Genomic DNA, 20,017 nt, shown 5'->3' on the forward strand with positions numbered 1-20,017 from the left:
TATATATTTTAGTGACCATTTCAAAAGATCTATAGTAGACACCGTCAAGACCCCTTCACGAGATTTTCTATCTACAAGAAACCCTTTGAAAAATGTCTTCTATCTGTACAAATACCCTTCAGGGGGTCTCACTTCTAAAGAATACTCCTTAACGATACCTTCTATCTATAAGATACCGTTTCAAAAGTTCTCTTTAAAGAAGACCTTTTAAGAGGTCCATGGACCTGCTGACCTCTGAAAAACATATTTTTTAGAACCTACGAAAATATACCGGATATTTCTTGAATTAATATCGTTGCAAAATTCATGATTCTGACCCTGATGATACTTGAAAAAGTTTTCTTTACAAGTCTACGATGATTTGAGAAATATTTTCACCAAAATGTACGGTTATTGCCCTTTACAACAATGATTGACATGGTAACCATTAAAAATGTTAACAGAAAATTAGTATGACCTGTTCCTTAAAATATATATTTAAAAAATCCACGATGATGGCCCTGGTGACCATTGAACAAATAGTCTCGATAAGGGTCCTTGTATAAATATAATTTAAAAATTCGTGATTATGGTCCCGGTGGCACTTAACAAAATTTTCAAAATTTTTAGAAAAATATTTTTAAAAACGCCATGATGGTCCTGTCCTTGACAAATATTCTTTGAAAATTCAATTGGCATTAGCGGTCGTTGAAAAATATTTTTTGGCTCTGGTAACCTTTAAAATATTCATAAATGTGGCCCTGTTGGAAACATCTATTCAGTACACCTGGCAAACTATCGATAATCGGACTATCGCACACTAGTATTGAAAAGAGTGCCAAAAATAGTTCTAATCGAGCTACCGCCTACAAATTTTAAACGTAGGTTTATAACAAGCCAAAAAGAAAGAAAACCATTTTTAGTGGATGTAGGTCCACATTTGGGTATAGCTCCCATAGAAAGGTACCGCCCGATGCCATAGAAAGGTACCGCCCGATTTTTGGTATTTTGACGATTTTGGCTAAATTTACCAACCGATTTGGATGTTATTTTGCATTTTGAGTTCTGAGTGAATAAACTTCCTCCTTGCAAAAAATATTCAATATAGGTCCACGTTTAGGTATAGCTTCAGATTTTCGGTATTTTGACAATTTTAGCGAAAATTTCCTGTAATTTGGCATTTTGAGTTCTGAGTGAGCCAAATACCTCCATGCAAAAAATGGTCAATATTGGTCTACGTTTAGTTATAGCCCCCATATAAACTTACCTCCCGATTTTCGAAATTTTGACGATTTGACCCACATTTTCCAACCGATTTGGCTGTAATTTTGCATTATGAGTTCTGAGTGAGCAAAATACGTCCTTGCCAAAAATGTTATAGGTTCATGTTTAGGTATAGCTCCCATATAAACGTACCTCTCGTTTTTCGGAATTTTGGCGATATTACAGGCGTGGTATAAGAGGAATAACTTAGCGGGCGACAGATGGGACAGCTGGAAGCAGAAAAAGTCATTTATATAGAAATTATTTTTAATGAAGTTAGAAAACGAATAATAATTTTTTTTTGTTAAAACATTGTCAACGCCATCACCTATAAGTTTCATTATTAAATTTGCACATTTTTACCTCTCCAATTTTTAATAATTTTACGCATAACCTACGAAAGCTTTTCGGAAGTATTTTTCGTTTTTAAAGCCTCACATACAAATCGCAACATCTTCGACTTAACTTGACATATAACCGCTGTAAATTTACAAAAGTAATGCTGGATGTTAAACATTTTATATGTTTAGAGAATATTTATTTCAATTGCAATCAAATTTGTAGCCATCGATTTTTCGATTTTTGTCCACTGGTGGAACCACCGTGTATTGTTTCGATCACTGCCCTTAACCTTTGCTTATAGTATATTCCAAACTAATTATTTTTTGAACCATTCGCAACTGGTAACTTTAAAAACATGCCGACCTTCACGGCAGAAATCAAAACGATAGTCGGACTATCGATAGTTTGCCAGATCTAATATTCAGTTAGGCTGAATTGAAGTTGTCATATGCATGCCAAAATTGTTTCTGAAAATTCCATCTCTGAATTTCTTTAACACCATCTCATCTCTGATTGTCTTCCACATCATCGTCGTCGTCATTGATTCAACATGCAACGAATGACTGACACAATGCAAAATTTTGAAAACTTGTTATTCTTTTGGAATTTTTTGTGTTATTTTCTTTAGTTGTTATTTCTGTTCTTTGTGGTTTCTTGATATAATTGAGACTTAAGCAAATTTCTGTTTTTGAGTTTGTGTGTGTGTCTGTTTCTCTGCTTTTCGACATAATAAGGAACTTGGGAAATTGAAAGTTATTTTAAAGTTACTATAAATTTATGTTAGGCGAATTGTTTTAGACATTTTGAAAGGTGGTATGCAGGCCGAAAATAACAAAAGTTTGTAAGTTTTGGGTAAAACTTTAGGACGAAGGGTAGATTTTTTAATAAAATTGGTTATAACTTTGAAAAATATTTATACGAACGTCGTTCATTTTTTAGTCTAATGAACCACTTTTCAGAGGTCTCTGTAACTGCTGAGAAAGTCCGGCGGATGATGACAATATTGAACATGTATCAGATGTGTTTTTCTACATAGTCATATTAAATACAGAGGGTTGCCAAACTCGGTCATGTCTTATGACAGCTTTTAAAGCATTGGGTTGGGCGACCTTATACCCGAGGAATTGGTGATATGTGCCATTCTTGAGGCTAATTCGCGCATTCGATATCGATTTGTTTCTATTGAAATTTTCACTTTTATAAAGGCAATACGAACGTGTCCAAATTCACTTCAATTGAAATATCTTTCCACAACGAATGAGAGAATTAAGCCTCAGTTTTCCATTGGTGTTTCAATTTCATGCAGTGTTAAAACAATTACTTTCCACTTCATCTCTCTCCATTTATCCCTTGGCTATAAAATTCAATTTCGTATGAAATGATGTTCGCTTCTCATAATTTAATTAATTTTCAAATTATGTTGCAAAATTTCCGCTGAAGCCACGAAAAGTAATGAAATTAGCACTTCTTCTGCTCCATGGTTTTTTGCAAGTCCACGGGATACATTCTGCTGGATATGGTGGTCACATTTTGTTAAGAAGTTAATGCAACATTCGGTAACAAAAATCCCATGGCGAGCAGCACACACAAAGCATTTCATTTTGAATGAGAGTTTATAAATACACCCAGCAGGGGGATAGAGCAGGAGGATAACGCCCATAGAACCCCTATCAAACACAATTTGTCCTGCGATTAAAAAAAATATTGTCGAATCAGCAGAGTAGCAAACAATGTCCACTACTACAACAATGGGGCACGACGAAATAAATAATGAAAGAATGATAAACAAGCAACCAAACCAACACGAACTGCAACAACAACCAAATTTAACTAAAATCCCATAGACTAAAAACAACTCGGACATAAAACCATCGACCACCATTGATGATGGTTAAAAAATCTTTGTTGTATGGTTTTTATTTGCTTTTTTGGGGCGGGAGGACTTTGAATAGCTAAAGTGTGAGTTTTACAAGAGAAAGGGTGAGTGTAACGGGTTTCCATAGTTTTGCCAACGGGGCTCGATTAAATGACAATAAAAGTAATCGTAAATTTTCATTCAGTTTAAAAATCTAACAAAAAAAAAAAACGACAACAACAAATGGGCAATAACAACAATATGACCTTTTTCAGACTAAAATAAAAAAAAAAAAACAAATATATACAATTTTCGACAATTTCGCAAAAAAAAAACACTAAATAATAATTACAATACTGCCAACATGTTGTTGTGGGGTATTGTCTTACATATGGACTGAAAAGTTTTCCAAGATATCGACTAAAAAATAATCAGTCGGCTTTGTCGACAGCTAAATACGATAAGTCTTTGAACGGGTACCACCGCGTTGCAATGGTAACCTTTTTCGCCTTGCCCGCTGAATGTGTCTGGGTTCGATTTCCAGTCTAGACAACATCAAACGAATTTCAACTCAACTGTGACAGGAGACCACAGCTTACATTGCCGGACCATTTTTCAGCCATGTAAAATTACATCAGCATCACAGGTCGATCAGAGCAAGTAGTATTGGTACCTTTATACGAGTAGAAGAAGAATCTGCTAGAGCAGGGATCGCAGTGATAAAGCCAAACCGGTTTTGTTTATTAAAAGTTCTTCAAAAACTTGTTAACAGGAATAAACTGGCTTTCTTAATAAGTACACCATTTCTTATAATTGATAAAGGTTTAGTTAGTGCGCTGGTTGAGCAAAATGATAGATCCACATTCTGCACGATGAACGAAGATACTCCTACGAGGATATGAGGAGATTGCCACAGCTCGCCAATAACACCATAGTGGCACCCGATCTAATAAATTCCGTGTCTTGCCAACCCTCGGGTACTAGTGAGAACTTTTCTGGACATCATGGCAGCTGCAGCTGCTCGCCTCAAAACCCACTGGTCGAATACCCGAAAAGACACCAAAATTCCCAGAAGAGGCGATGGGACTAACAACTGATTTCTATCTTGTCGTCAGTAGCGAAGATTCTAGAAGCTCTGTTCTTCCCTATAATGAGAATCATTTTCCAAGATGCCCAACATCAGCATGGATTCCGGAAAAGGCACAGCACCACAAATGCATTACACGCCATATCCACACATATCATCTGTCGCAGCAGAAGAACGCCAGCTGCCAAGGAAAACACGAGATCTTTTAAACCAGTTAAAACCCCGTTTAAAAAGCTAAGCCATTGAAACGAAATCGTTAAAAAATCCACGCCCATGAAACAATTCTTAAAAATCCACGTCCTTGAAAAATTACAGGCGCTATAAAAAATCCACGTCCTTGAAAAAAAAATTAAAAAATTCTAGACCTTGAAAAAAGTCCACGCCCTTTAAAAAATCGATGTCCTTGAAAAAAATTAAAAAATTCTAGCCCTTGAGGAAATTCTTTAAAAAATCCACGTCCTTGAAAAAAAATTCTAGACCTTGAAAAAAATTCTTTAAAAAATCCACGTCCTTGAAAAAAAATTCTAGACCTTGAAAAAAATTCTTTAAAAAATCCACGTCCTCTTTCTTTCAATTCTAGCCCTTTTAAAAAATTCATAAAAAAATCCACGTCCTTAAAAAAATTAAACATATTTTAGCGCTTAAAAAATTCTTTAAAAATCCACGTCCTTGATAAAAAATGCTAGCCCTTGAAAAAATACTTAAAAAAATCCACGTCCTTAAAAAAAATTGAACATATTTTAGCGCTTAAAAAATTCTTTAAAAAATCCACGTCCTTGAAAAAAGATCTATCCTTCGAAAAAATTCTTTAAAAAATTCCACGTCCTTGAAAAACAAATTAAAACAATTCTAGCCCTTGCGAAACTTCCTTAAAATATCCACGTCCTTGAAAAAAAAAAAATTAAAAAAATTCTAGGCCTTGAAAAAAATTATTTAAAACACTCTCCCTTGAAAAATTCTTTAAAAAAATCCACGCCCTAAAAAAACTATATTAAAAAATCCACGCACTTAAAAAACTATATAAAAAAATCCACGCCCTTAAAAAACTATATAAAAAAATCCACGCCCTTAAAAAACTATATAAAAAATCCACGCCCTTAAAAAACTATATAAAAAAATGCACGCCCTTTAGAAAATTCTTTAGAAAAATCTTCGTCCTCAAAAAAATTCTTTAAAAAATCCACGGCCTTAAAAAAATCTACGACTTTGAAAAAAAATTAAAAAAATGCCCTTAAAAAAATTCTTTATTTCTACGACCTTGAAACAAAGAAATAAAAAAATGTTGTTCCTTGAAAAAATTCTTTAAAATATCCACGCCCTTAAAAAAATTCTTTAAAAAAATCTACGAACTTGAAAAAAAAATCTAGCCCTTTAAAAATTTCTTTAAAAAATCCACGTCCTTAAAAAAATTAAAGCAATTCTAGCCCCTGAAAAAGATATTTAGAAAAATTCACGTCCTCAAAAAATTAAAACAATTCTAGCTTGAAAAAATTCTTTAAAAAAATCCACGTTTTGAAAAAAAATTCTAGCTTTTCCAAAATTTCTTTAAAAAATCAACGTCCTTGAAAAAAATAAATAACAAAAAATCCACGCCATTGAAAAACGTATTTAAAAAAATCCACGCCCTTAAAAAAATTCTTTAAAAAAATCTACGAACTTGAATAAAAATTCTAGCCCTTTAAAAATTTCTTTAAAAAATCCACGTCCTTAAAAAAATTAAAACAATTCTAGCCCCTGAAAAAGTTCTTTAGAAAAATTCACGTCCTTAAAAAAATTAAAACAATTCTAGCCTTTGAAGAAATTCTTTAAAAAAAATCCACGCTTTGAAAAAAAATTCTAGCTCTTCCAAAATTTCTTTAAAAAATCAACGTCCTTGAAAAAAATAAATAACAAAAAATCCACGCCCTTGAAAAAAATAAATAACAAAAAATCCACGCCCTTGAAAAATGTCTTTAAAAAAACCACGCCCTTGAACAATTTCTTTAAAAAAATCTACGCCCTTGAAAAATGTCTTTAAAAAAATTCACGCCCTTGAACAATGTCTTTAAAAAAATCCACGCCCTTGAAAAATGTCTTTAAAAAATTCACGCCCTTGAAAAATGTCTTTAAAAAAATCCACGCCCTTGAAAAATGTCTTTAAAAAATCCACGCCTTTGAAAAAAAATCCACGCCCTTGAAAAAAATCGTTAAAAAAACCAAGCTGTTGAATAAATTCGTAAAAAAAACCACGCCCTTGAAAAAAAATCTTTAAAAAAATCCACGCCCTTGAAAAAAAATCTTTAAAAAAATCCACGCCCTTGAAAAAAATCTTTAAAAAAATCCACGCCCTGAAAATTTTTTTAAAAAAATCCACGCTTTTGAAAACAATTCTTTAGAAAAATTTAGGCCCTTAAAAAAATTCTTTAAAAAATCCACGCCCCTGAAAAAATTCTTTAGAAAAATTTACGCCCTTGAAAAAAAATCATTAAAAAAAGTCCACGCCGTTAAAAAAATCTTTAAAAAAGTCCACGCCCCTGAAAAAAATCTTTAAAAAAGTCCACGCCCCTGAAAAAATCATTAAAAAAGTCCACGCCCTTGAACAAAAAATCTTTAAAAAAGTCCACGCCCAACAGTGGTTCAGAATCGTTTTTCCTGGTCAAAATTCTGTAACTTTTGAACGGATAGAGATATATTCATAATACTTTTTTTTTGTTAGACAGATAACACAATCAGCTTTCAGACGAATTATAAGCGGTCAAGTTCGGTCTGGTAGTTGCAGAGAAATTCAAGGTCAAAGTTAAACTTTTGAGTTTTTTAACTATTTTTCATCAAAATATGAGTGTTTTTGTGGTTTTTATATCTTCCTGTGTATTAAAGATGGTCAAACACCAACAAATAAACAAAATAATTACCAAAAAAACTAAAGAAAAAAAATCAAAAAAATGTCGAAAAAAAATTTTGTAAAAAAAATTTTACCAAAAAAATTTAAATTTTTTCAAAAATTAAAAAAATACTCCTTGGGTTTTAATAAAACTTATATAACTCGTATAAAAACTCATATACTTAAAAAAGTTGTAATTTGTGTCAAAAAACTGTAATTCATATGGAAACAGTATAGAAAAACACACATTTTTACCCATGTAATTTCAATAAATTGAAAAAAAGTGTTAAACGGACGGAACGGGACGGGTACAAAAGTATATATGGGCTGGAAGAGGAGACTTTTGGGCATCTTTCTGTGAAAACAGAACTTTGTTCCATGTTGTTCCACAAAGTTCTAGTCCACTAAATTTTGAATTTCATAAAATCTTTAAAAAAATCCACGCCCTTAAAAAATTTCTTTAAAAAAATCCACGCTTTTGGAAAAATTCTTTAAAAAAATCCACGCTTTTGGAAAAATTCTTTAAAAAAATCCAAGCCCTTAAAAAATTTCTTTAAAAAATTCACGCTTTTAATTTTTTTTTTTTTTAGAAAAATCCACGCCCTTTAGAAAATTCTTTAGAAAATCCTCGTCCTTCAAAAAAAATAAAAATATGCTAGCCCTTGAAAAAATTCTTTAAAAAAATCCACGTACTTGAAATAAATTTTTTTTGCCCTTTAAAATTTTCTTTAAAAAATCCACGTCCTTGAAAAAAAAATTAAAAAAAAATTCCAGCCCTTGAAAAATTTTTTTAGAAAACTCCACGCCATTGAAAAAATTCTTTAAAAAATCTTCGCCCTTGAAAAAATTGTTTAAAAAAATCCAAGCCCTTAAAAAACTATTTAAGAAAATCCAAGCCCTTTAAAAAATTCTTTAGGAGAATCCTCGTCGTTGAAAAATGCTTTAAAAAATCCACGCCCTTAAAAAAATTCTTTAAAAAAAACTACGACCTTGAAAAATGCTTTAAAAAATCCACGCTATTGAAAAACCCCACGTCCTTGAAACATTCTTTAAAAAATTGAACGTCCTTGGCAAAGTTTCTTTAAAAAAATCAACGATATTTAAAAACGCCACGTCCTTGAAACATTCTTAAAAAAATTGAACGTCCTTGAAAAAAATCTTTAAAAAAAGCCATGCCCTTGAAAAAATTCTTAAAAAAAATCCACGCCCTTGAAACAATTCTTTAAAAAATCCGCGTCCTTCAAAAAATTGTTTAAAAAATCCACGCCCTTGAAAATTCTTTAAAATAATTTGCAACCTTGAAAAATGTTTTTAAAAAAATGTACGTCCTTGAAAAATTTCTAAAAAAATGTACGACCTTGAAAAAAAATCTTAAAAAAATCCACTCTGTTGAAAAAATTCTTTAAAAAATCCACGCCCTTGAAAATAAAATCTTTAAAAAAACCACGCCCTTGAAAAAAAAAATTTTAGAAAAATCCTCGCCCTTGAGAAATTCTTTAAGAAAATCCACGCCTTTGAAAAATTCTTTAAAAAAATCCTCGTCCTTTTAAAAATATTTAAAAAAAAATCTACGCCGCCTTTGAAGTTCACTATTAACTTCATTTCTAATTTGTAACTGAAAGACTGTTTTAATTTTTTGGAAATTATAGGCTGAAGTTATATTTGGCCATAGTCAATTATAATGAACTTATCTTTTTGCCTGAAACTTTTCAGTACATTTGCATTCTTCGATCAGGTTAAAATTAATGAGAAATTCACTTTTAACATTCAATGAATTGAAATAATGAAAATTGTTTGGCAATTTATAAATGCAATAAATACTTTTGCGATTGGAAACATATGAACAAATAAAAAACAACACATCAACACAACACTCAATTAAATTTTGAAATATAAATAATTGGATTGATGATTGACTAAAATTATTGAAATAATTTAAACATATTTTTGTGTCCAAACAAAAACAATACAAAAATAGGCAATAAATATTTCAAATAGCTGTGGGTTATAACAATGCGAACACATAATCCATTTTTGGTTAAACAATTAAAGCCAGCCATTTCAAGTTATCGATTTTCGCTCATGCGGAAAAACAATACGAATGCAAATTGTTGAAAGAGGAATAAAGCAAACAGGAACATTCACGAAAGGACAAGGAGAGACTTTTTCCGTAGCAAAGTGTGCGGACTGATTCTGTTTTTAGCTCGATAGAAGATTTTCCAGGTCTAAAACTTCATTGGTAATACCAAAACCAATAATACCAACTTGGTATGGAACTTTTATTTTAATGACCATTACTTTTAGTCGTTCACACAGCTGTATACAATTGGAGATTTAATTATTTTCTTGGAGATTTAATTATGCACTTGGATATTAAAAATCCTTTATGTATTTCTTATTACTTTAACTCCAAAAACGAACACTTAAGGCAATAAAATTAAACTGACATCGTAATTCCAACATTGTTGCCTCTTATTTCCTGCAGTGTCACATTCTTTGCTCGTGGAAAAATGTGAAAATCGACTCACAATTTTATTTAAAAGTTTAGCAATTTAACAGTTTCCCTCTTCCATCGCCATTGCAACATAAATAAGTCCTTTCACAATGAACTGAATGAACATGTTTAGCATCTCGATTGTCATCTTGTTTTAACCTGATGTTCTTAGAATGCTTCAAAAAACAACAGATCATCGAAACATCTGGCTAGCTGTGGAAAAACCAAGAAGTGAATATTAAATGACGGAAATTGAAAACTTTTTTGCTTTGCACAAAACGGTGGCAGATGTTTATTTACTGTACGTTGACAATTCATTAAGTGCCGATATAACCCAGCAAAATGTTCGATGCCAAAGATGACATTTAATCATGGGTGCAAGTGATCTAGCATGTCATCTTTTTAGCATCTTCATCGATGAATTTTATATGAGCGTGGACCCCAAAAGATGACGTTCTTTTCTGGATCCTAAGCATGTCATTTTAACCAATGCGTTGACATGTCATTTCCACCAATGCTTTGGCATGTCATTTCCACCAATGATTTGACATGTCATTTTCACCAATGCTTTGACACGTCATTTTCACCCATGCTTTGACATGTCATTTTAACCAATGCTTTGGCATGTCATTTTCACCAAACCCTTGGCATGAAATTTTCATGTCTTGTTTGGAAAATGGAAATGCTGTATTGAAATATGGTTTTCATGAAAAACAAAACTCTTTATTAATTCAAACGAATTCATGAAATAACTACAATGAATTTATCAGTTTATTTTTTCAAAAGTTTACATCCAAAATTGCAATGTAATCACCACTGCTGCAACGCAAAAGATTACTTTCTCCGTTCTCCGCAACTGATATTCTTTCATTTTACAAAAGGTTTTTGCAATTATCTTCCCATCACCAGTTCAGATTTCAACATGGACGCCAAATGCACTCCTTTAAGTATTTTTATTTCGTAAATTACTTTTATTTTATAATTTTGTTATTTTATAACAACATTTTGGTAATTTATACTCTTTTGTTTAGTGACGGAAATATGTAGGGATCTACAACCCGGCTTGCTTTAGGGATCTCTAAGAACAAAATGTAACGAACGGGGAGGAGAGACTTTTTATGGAAAATACCATTTATGCTTAATTAATTTATTTTTAGTTGTTTCTTTTCAAAAGTAGTTTCTTCTTTATTTTCAGATTCTTGTTCCTTTTCGTTTCGTTTCAAATTCCAAGAAGCGAGATTTGATTGATTTCATTCTATGTCAGATTTAGAACAGACAAGGGAACTTTTAAAATAGCAATGTGTGCAGTCCGATTCTATTTTTAGCTCGATGGTTGGGACTTCATATAATACCAATTGTTTAGAAGTTTTAGTTGTTTGATATGCAGGAAATGTAAGACAACATCACGACGACAGTTCTAACAACTTTGGTCTGTTCCAGAAACTGCAAGAATCTACTTATTTTTACTACGATAACAATTTTTCCTTTATGTTATCGGAAAAAATAGTAAAAATTAGTAGATTTTTGCAGTACTGGAACATACCAAAATGAAAATAAACAGGTGTGTAATAAAAACACAAACATCATCTCTATTGGAGCGATGGAATGGGTACAAATGCTGATGAAAAGATCGGATCTTTCACGACTTCCTTTGCATTGGTTCAAATCCTAATGAAAAGATCGGATCTTTCACGACTTCCTTTGAACCAATGCAAAAGATGACATGAAATCACGTCATCGCAAAGAACCCATTCCGTCAAATTTTGCTGGGAATTTAAAGCATTAGTCCAAACAGTCAGCTAACCACCCAACGAACATCTGCTGCTTTGAAAATAACATTAATCATTTAGAACTCATTTCATCAAAATTTCATTTTATTTTCACAACAACAAAAAATAAGGAAATAAGGTTGGGTGACAAACATTTATGGTTGGTTGACATCATAAATGCAGTGCTGCATTGACAGAGTGTGTAAGTGATGAATATTTGTGGCTGGGAACAATTTGTGAGTGTTCCATGGTAGCGTATGAACATTGTTTTGGGTTGAGAAATTAAAATCCAATAAATCATACGCCAGCTGGTCATACTTCCACAAATATTTGACAAATGTTCCATGTTTTTTGTTAGGGTGTCCATTTGTGGTTTAAATGCTATGTTTATGATAAATATTAGAATAAAAATGTCATTTCGTTTGTTTCCTTTGTTTTTATTGCCCTAAATGGCTAGCTGATTTGTAGCCACTGTTATATTTGATTAAACATAAGATATTTGCAATGGGCAAATATTCTCTTCGAATTATAAACAAATGCTTTTTTGACATGATAAAGATTTGTATCTCAACTAAATTTAGGTTTTATAGACCTCTTCCTTAAGAATCCAATATTTGCATTTTGTTTTACAGTATCGGATAACATAACTGTTATTCATTTTGAATTTTAAATGGTAGTATATAATATAAAATCCTTAAAAAGTCTGATAAAATAAACCCCTGAATAAGATACTTCCCATACTCAAGAAAGGAGAAGGAGACAAGGCAGTTTGTGCAAATTACAGAGGCATAAGTCTCCTACCCATCGCATACAAAGTGCTGTCGAGCACACTGTGTGAACCTTTAAAATCCATGGTCAATGAAATAATCGGGTCATGCCAATGTGGTTTTAGACCTGGTAATTCGACAATTGACCAAATCTTTACACTACGCCAAATATTGGAGAAGACCCACAAGAGACAGATCGACACATACCACCTGTTCGTCGACTATAAGGCCGCGTTCAACAGCCCAATTAGAGCAAAGGTGTTTCAAGCCATGTCTGAGTTCGGCATCCCTGCAAATAAATTCGACTATGCACGATGACATTGGCTGACACAAGATCAGCAGTTAAAATAGGAAAGAACCTCTCCGAGCCTTTCAACACAAAACGAGGTTACAGATAATGTGACAGTCTATCGGGTGACCTATTTAACATTTTACTGGAAAAGGTCATACGAGATGCGAATCTATATACGGCCAGAGTAATGTTACTTGCCTACGCAGATGACATAGACATAATAGGCAGATCAACGCGAGCCGTAACAACCACCTTTGCAAAAATTGAAAAAGAGTCTGCAAAGTGCGTCTGGCAGTCGACGGCGATAATACGAAGTTGCCCAGTAGACTCGGACCAACTGTGGATGTTGATAATTATAAATTTGAGGTAGTAAATGACTTTATTTACCTCGGCATCGCCATAAATAAAACTAACAATATAAGCTTTGAAATAAAAAGAATAATAATATTGGCCAACAGATGCTACTTTGGTCTAAGCAAACAGTTTAAAAGCAAAACCACCTCTCGTCAAACAAAACTTACACTATCCAGGCATTGATACTACCCGTACTTATGTATGGATCTGAAGCATGTGTACTTGCAAAAGCAGATGAGACAGACCTTGGTGTGTTTGAGAGAAAAATTCTTCGAAAGATTTATGGACCAATAAGCGTTGACGGTGAATACCGACGTCGTATGAACCACGAGCTACACCATCCGGCCGACATCGATATAGTAAAACATATCGAACTACAACGATTGCGTTGGCTTTGCTATGTCAGCAGGATGGATAAAGATATCCACGCCAAAAAGGCATATGAATATGAGCCACTCGACGGTATACGCATCAAGGGAAGACCAGAAAAGAATAAATAAATAAATAATACAGCCTCAGCCATCGGCATTGAAAAAAAAATTATTGTTGTTGTATTACACTGTGTGTAAATTTTTGAGTCGTGCAAAATTAACCCTATTCTGATACTACAGCGTGATAGAAGACAAAAATAAATGAAGACACTTGTTCAGACGCTTTTCTCCATCACTTGCACTTTCGCGGGTATGGCTCCAAAAAGATTGAAGCTTTATTATCAAAAGAAATAATTTTGTCAGGCTCATATCTTCTAAGCCATTCTCTCAAAGTGGTAGCGCGTGCGATAAAGAACAAAAACAAGTAAAAAAGTATGAGTCGGCATTGCCGACAGAAATGCACACTAAGCCTGTGTGAATTGAAAAACTTCTTTACCAAAAAACTTATGCATTTAGGGGGTTTTCAGAATTGTGGGCGTATGAACTCGCCGATGGATTTTGATTAAAGTACAAAAGTTTTGCGGGATATCGAGAGATATCACGCCCACCATTATATCACCAAACATGGACTTCCCCACGAAAAACATGTTATCGTTCGTTCGGTACGTTCGGTAACAATTTCTAAAGGATCCTCAAACACTTAAACAAAAATATTGAACATTTGTTTTGGTGGTACCCCAAGTAGAGGACCGATAGGGCCCAATTTGAACATAAACTAAGTTTGGACACAGTATTTCCAGATATATGTTAGGTTAGGTGGAAAAGAGGGCGCAAGTCGCCACATGTCCAATGGACATACACTTAAGCCAGAATAAGCCTGTTGTGCACTCTAGACTAATTGAAGAAAGGGTCATATTTAGTCTCTTTATTATTTTAGGAATTCTGTGCCCTTAACAAAATCCCTTAACTGTTTAACATCATTTACCGTTATCTGATTAAGTTCCGGTATAGTGTCGGTCCCTAAAGACTGGGACCTGATATTTGCGAAAGCTGGGCATTGGCAAAGAAAGTGTTCCAACGTTTCGTCGTCCTCTCCGCATGCCCTGCATAAGCTGTTATATGCGCATTTAATTTTATGCAGATGAGCTTGTAGGCCCAAGTAACCAGTAAGGATACCTGTTAGTTTTTAGTTTTATCCTTGTTTGGGTCCCCCAGAGAATCTTAGTGGTTTTCCCTATCTCCTCTCTATTCCATAGGAATGTATGGGCCTGTTTTGCCTAATTTTTTAACTCTAGACGTGTTTAGAGGCTTTGCGCTGTCTAAGTTTACTTTTGCTAATTCCCTGCCATTTTTATACCCTCAGCCTTTAGGCTAGAAAGGGTATATACACTTTCATACTGGCAAAATGTGCCTCATCGAAATAATGGTTTTAGACCCCAAGTATGTTTGGACGAAATGTGTTTCAGACAATTTGGAGTTGATTTAGCAATGTCCGTCCGTCTGTCTGTCTGTCTGTCCGTCTGTCTGTCTGGCTGGAGCGCACGATAACTCTCGAACGGATCAACCGATCCGGTCCAACATTTGGCTTTCTTAATATTTTGTCCACACTTAGTTTAGGTTGGAAGATAGGTTATTTCGGTCCACTCCTTCCGGTACCTACCCCACAAAAAAATCGGAAATTTTCGGAAAATTTGTGCGCACGATCATTCTTGAAGGAATTAACCGATTTGGTCCATACTTTGCACATCGTTAAATATCTACCAGACTTAGATGATGTTCCAATATGGACTCAATCGGTCCCCTCCTTCGTGTCCCACACAACATTTCGGAAATGTGCAGTTTAGTACCTGCTCTCGAATCGTTTTGCTTTTTGCTGTAACAACTTGTATTCACTGCCCCCCATAGGACGGTACAAGTTTCATCAGGGGCAAGTCATTACTTCCTGAGAAAATAGCCTGATAGGTGCAAGAAAAAACCCCATGACCCCGTGTGTAGTGGTGGGAGCGCAAGATAACTCTCTAACTTCTGTCCAAACTTAATTTATGTTCGATGATAAGCTATATCGGTTCACTCCTTCAGGTACCTCTCCCACAAAAGTTAAAAAAATGTTCGGAAAAATTGTGCGCACGATAACTCTTGAATAGAGTGACCGATTTGGTCCATACTTTACACATCGCACTATGTCTACCAGATATAGATCAGGTTTGAATATGAACTATATTTGTCCACTCCTTCGGGTACCTCCCACACAAAATTTCGGATAAATTCACGTTAAGGTCCGTTCTCGAATTACTTCGATTTCTGTTGAAGCAACTTGCATACGCTGCCTCCATTACGTCGGCAAGAGTTTTTTCAGAGGCAAGTCCATATTTCTTGGGAAAAAAACCTGAAAAGTGCAAAAAACCCTATGACACCGTGTGCAGTGGTCGAAGCGCGAGATAACTCTCGAACGGATCAACCGATTTGATCCAAAATTTGGTCTTCGTCGTATTTTGTCGAAACTTAGTATCAGTTCAAAAATGGGCAATATTAGTATTTCTCCCAATATTTAAAAAATGTCACTAAAATGGTATGCACGATATGTATTGAACGGGGCAACCAATTTGGTCCAAACTTTTGATCTTCTAATATTTTGTCCACATTTAGTTTAACTTCTAAAATGGTCCATATCGGTTCTCTCCTTAGGGTACCTCCCACACAAAAGTTCAACATTTATGTCTAAGTGCAGTTTAGGGTCTGTTCGAAGATCCCTGGGAAATGTATACCGATGCTGTTCGTTGTGGTCCATTTTAGAACGAGATTTTATTTTCCGTGGACAAGTCCAAACTTCCTGGCATACTGATCCAAAAATTATACTATGACCCACTGAAGTAACTCGTTGGCGCTATATGAATCGAAAAGATATGACCCCAAAACAAGATGAAGATCCATAATGGACTATGTCGGTCCATTCCTTCAAATACCTCCTCCGCAATATTTTGAACTTTAATCCTAATCCATATTTTTGTCGGCAAGTTCAAATGTCCAAAAGAGCCACAAAATTCTGTACGTAGATGAAAGTTTCGATTCATATATGCTGAGGGTATATCTCTGTCGGTAAAACCGACTGATACTTTTTTACTTGTTATAAAAGAAGACAACATGGTCTCCTTATAAAAGAAAAACACAAGGCCTTCTTATAGAAAAATGTCCACAAGGTCATCTTATAGAAGGCCACATGGTATTTTAATACTTACTGAAAATGAGTGACGAATGTGATGACACGTATGTATGTATGTATGTATGTTTTGTAGGCATTACAACATGGACTTCACACATACACCAAAAACATATGTTGTTCATGTTATTTCTTCCCCCGTACATTCAATTCCCCCCGTTCACGGAAACTTTTCATTAAAATGCAACACCCAAAGTGTTGAAATACAGATTTAAGCGTGTATGCTGGGGGATTAGAGTGAGTCGGAGGACAAATGCTTTTATTTGTTTTTACGAATCATCAATCACTAGATATAGTAGAAGGAGCATCATCAGCAATTGTAGTATTTGCTACTACACCAGGATTTCTTCTAGACCTTCCTCTGCAGAGCATAGTTGGCTGACATATTGATATAAATTAAGCACCATTACACCTCATTATCCGAGTAAATCGTTGGAATGAAGCTGTAACAAGTCACTCATGTGGAAGAGAAACTCATTAATGATAACGTTTTGCAACAGAAGTACGAGGGCGTCGAAACGAGAGTAACAGCTTTCATTTCAAGAATTTACCCATTCGGTTAATAATCACACACTCACGGCTCAATGGGTTTCACCTAATCCCTTGACAAGTGAATGGCACTCCAACACACGCACACGGTGATTTAGCATCCAACTATTCAATCAATGACAGTTATGATTATGATTTGCATTAGAAAGAGAAGGTTTCATTAATTGAAGGTGAAATTGATAACCTTGGATATAATTATTAGAGGAAATTTTAATGGCAAATGCCAACCAAAGATAAATATTAAATACTGAATATTTTCTTGAACTTATGGATATGTCCACAATAAAAATTGTTTCTTATAAGAAAAATTTCGCATTTATGTATCCACCCTATCAATGTTTGCCCACAAAACACAAGGCAATCCACTTCTATTATATCTTTAATATTTTTGCCTTTGGCTATGAATTATTTCACAAATGAGCCATACTTAAATAAATTGCTTATTATTCCCTAATGACCCTTCTTATATTCACTGACCGTCTACATTCAAGGCGGTCAAGTAATGTCCTTTGAATTATTTATTAAGTGTTCTCAATGCCTTTTGTGTCCTTTATTCTTCTTTTCATTCATTCGTTGCATTCTTTATGCGAATAAATTCTTCTTCAAAGAAGATAATTAATAATAAAATGTTGCTTACACGACATTCGTTATTCTCGACTGCTGATACTTTAGGAATACTAATAACAACAACAAACAGAAAATTCATCCATCCATTAAATCTATAATGCGTTCAAATTATTCATTATTAGGACGCCTGCTTTCAATAATAAACAGCAAATACACTCGAGGAAAAAATCACAGTTGAACTTCTATATAACGTAGCTACTGGAAACGAACAATTTCTATTTAACAAAGATGCTATGTTTTACATTTTATATCAATTCCAAATGATTTTAAATGGTTTGCTGGTTTTTCATTTCTCCATAAATATCCAATAAATTCCTCGGTAATTTTTCGAGTATAATCTGTTGGGCAAAAAAAATACAAACTTTTATTGGTTTTCATAGAAAAAGTAAATACCGAAAATTGGTCAATTTATTAAAGTTTGGTTATTGTATTGTTTTTTTACTAAACGTGCAGAATACATATAAATTGCGTTTCCAGCAACATGGGTGATAATAGAAAATCCTGGGAAATTTTACGCTATAATAATTTGGGTGACGTAAGGGATGAAAGATACCAAGGAACGGTCCTGACCGGCTTTAACATGGCAAAATCCAGGATTTATCTTGGTCCCTCTCTCATCTCAAGTGGACACTGTCCTGCCCGTGGTGTCACCTGGGGCAGCTGGCTTTAACACCCGTTAAAGGTGCCGCACGTTCACCCATAAGAACGTTAAAAACATGGGTTTGGGCGTCGGGTTAGTAACCATCCCCTAGAAAGAAGCAGCCTACCATGAAAAAACGAAAGAAAAGAAAAACAAACCCCTCTAAAGTTGACGAACCCCGCAAACGTTTTAAGGACCATGATCTGCGAATCTGCACCTGGAATGTTCGCACTCTTTATAGAGAAGGTGCAGTGTACGCATTGACAGATGTACTTGAAAAGTACAAGGCCGACATTTCTGCCATACAGGAAATACGATGGAATGGGAAAGGCGTGACAACAACACCTAAAGGTGACGCACTGTATTATAGCTGCCATGACATAAAGCATGAGTTTGGTTTGCGGATTTGTAGTTGGTCGCAGGTTAAAACATATTGTCTCCAGCTTCACCCCAGTGAATGAAAGACTCGCTGCAATTCGATTAAAAGCTAAATTCTTCAACATCAGCTTTATTTGCGCTCATGCTCCCACTGAAGACACGGACGAACAGACCAAAGATATATTTTACGAGCGCTTAGAAGAAACTTATGACCGTTGTCCTGCCCCTGACATTAAAATTATACTAGGCAATTTTAAAGCCAAAATTGAAAAGGAGAATATCTTTGGCCCAACAGTCGGATAATTCAGTCTCCACAGCGAAACATCTGACAATGGTATGAGGCTGATAGGCTTTTCATCTGCAAAAACATGGTGGTTAGCAGTACCAGATTTAAGCATCTTGATATTCATAAGGGCACCTGGCTGTAGCCAGATCAAAGAACAAGAAATCAAATTGATCACGTTGTGATAGATGGAAGGCATGCATCAAGCGTGTTGGATGTACGATCGTTCCGAGGTGCAAACATAGACTCGGACCACTACACTGTTGCAGCAAAGGTACGTACCAGATTAAATGTGGCAAACAAATTGCGAACAGACACAACACGGTAGTTGGACATCGGTAAGCTGCAATTACAAAAGATAGCCACAGCATATTCCACTCAACTAGCCCAATTACTTTACGCGAGCACTCCTTGTTCCGATAACATAACAACACAATGGCAAAATATTGCCCACTCCATACAAACGGCCGCAAAATCCATACTTGGATTCCAGAGACCTCCACAAAGGAATTCATGGTATGACCAGGAGTGTTATGCTGCTACCGAAGAGAAAATGCGGCATATAGTGCTACTTTACAATCAGTAGCAACGCGTAGCGCACGAGAGAGATATCGGAAGGAAAGGAGAGAAGAGAAACGTCTTTTCCGCAAGAAAAAGAGAGAAATGGAAAAGCGGGAGTGTGAAAAAATCGATATGTACAGGAGCCAGAATGAAGTCCGCAAATTCTACCAAAGAGTGAAACATCAAACAGATGGCTTTGGTACAGGCACATCCTCCTGTAGAGACCAGCAAGGTAATCTGGTAACAGATACAGATAGCGTGCTCAGGATATGGAAGGAACATTTCTCCAATCTGCTGATATCCAATAGTAGCGAAGTCTACGAAGATAC

General features: G+C 34.7%; 1 protein-coding gene across 6 annotated transcripts in view; it reads right to left on the bottom strand.

The window, feature by feature from the left end:
• LOC141394983 (uncharacterized) overlaps positions 1 to 20,017 on the bottom strand; it is a 177,062-nt gene that overhangs the window by 40,031 nt on the left and 117,014 nt on the right. For all 6 annotated transcript variants that reach the window (XR_012410528.1, XM_073970284.1, XM_073970275.1 and 3 more), the window contains exon 2: positions 1,247 to 1,472. Coding sequence is in view for 5 of the 6 variants with exons in the window: in XM_073970265.1 (XP_073826366.1) it covers positions 1,247 to 1,472 (226 nt within the window). In the remaining variant the exon portion in view is untranslated. The remainder of the gene's footprint in view (positions 1 to 1,246; positions 1,473 to 20,017) is intronic.

The sequence above is a fragment of the Musca autumnalis genome, unplaced genomic scaffold (assembly GCF_047663935.1).
Source record: "Musca autumnalis isolate F117 unplaced genomic scaffold, ASM4766393v1 scaffold_1, whole genome shotgun sequence".
NCBI classification, from domain to species: domain Eukaryota; kingdom Metazoa; phylum Arthropoda; class Insecta; order Diptera; family Muscidae; genus Musca; species Musca autumnalis.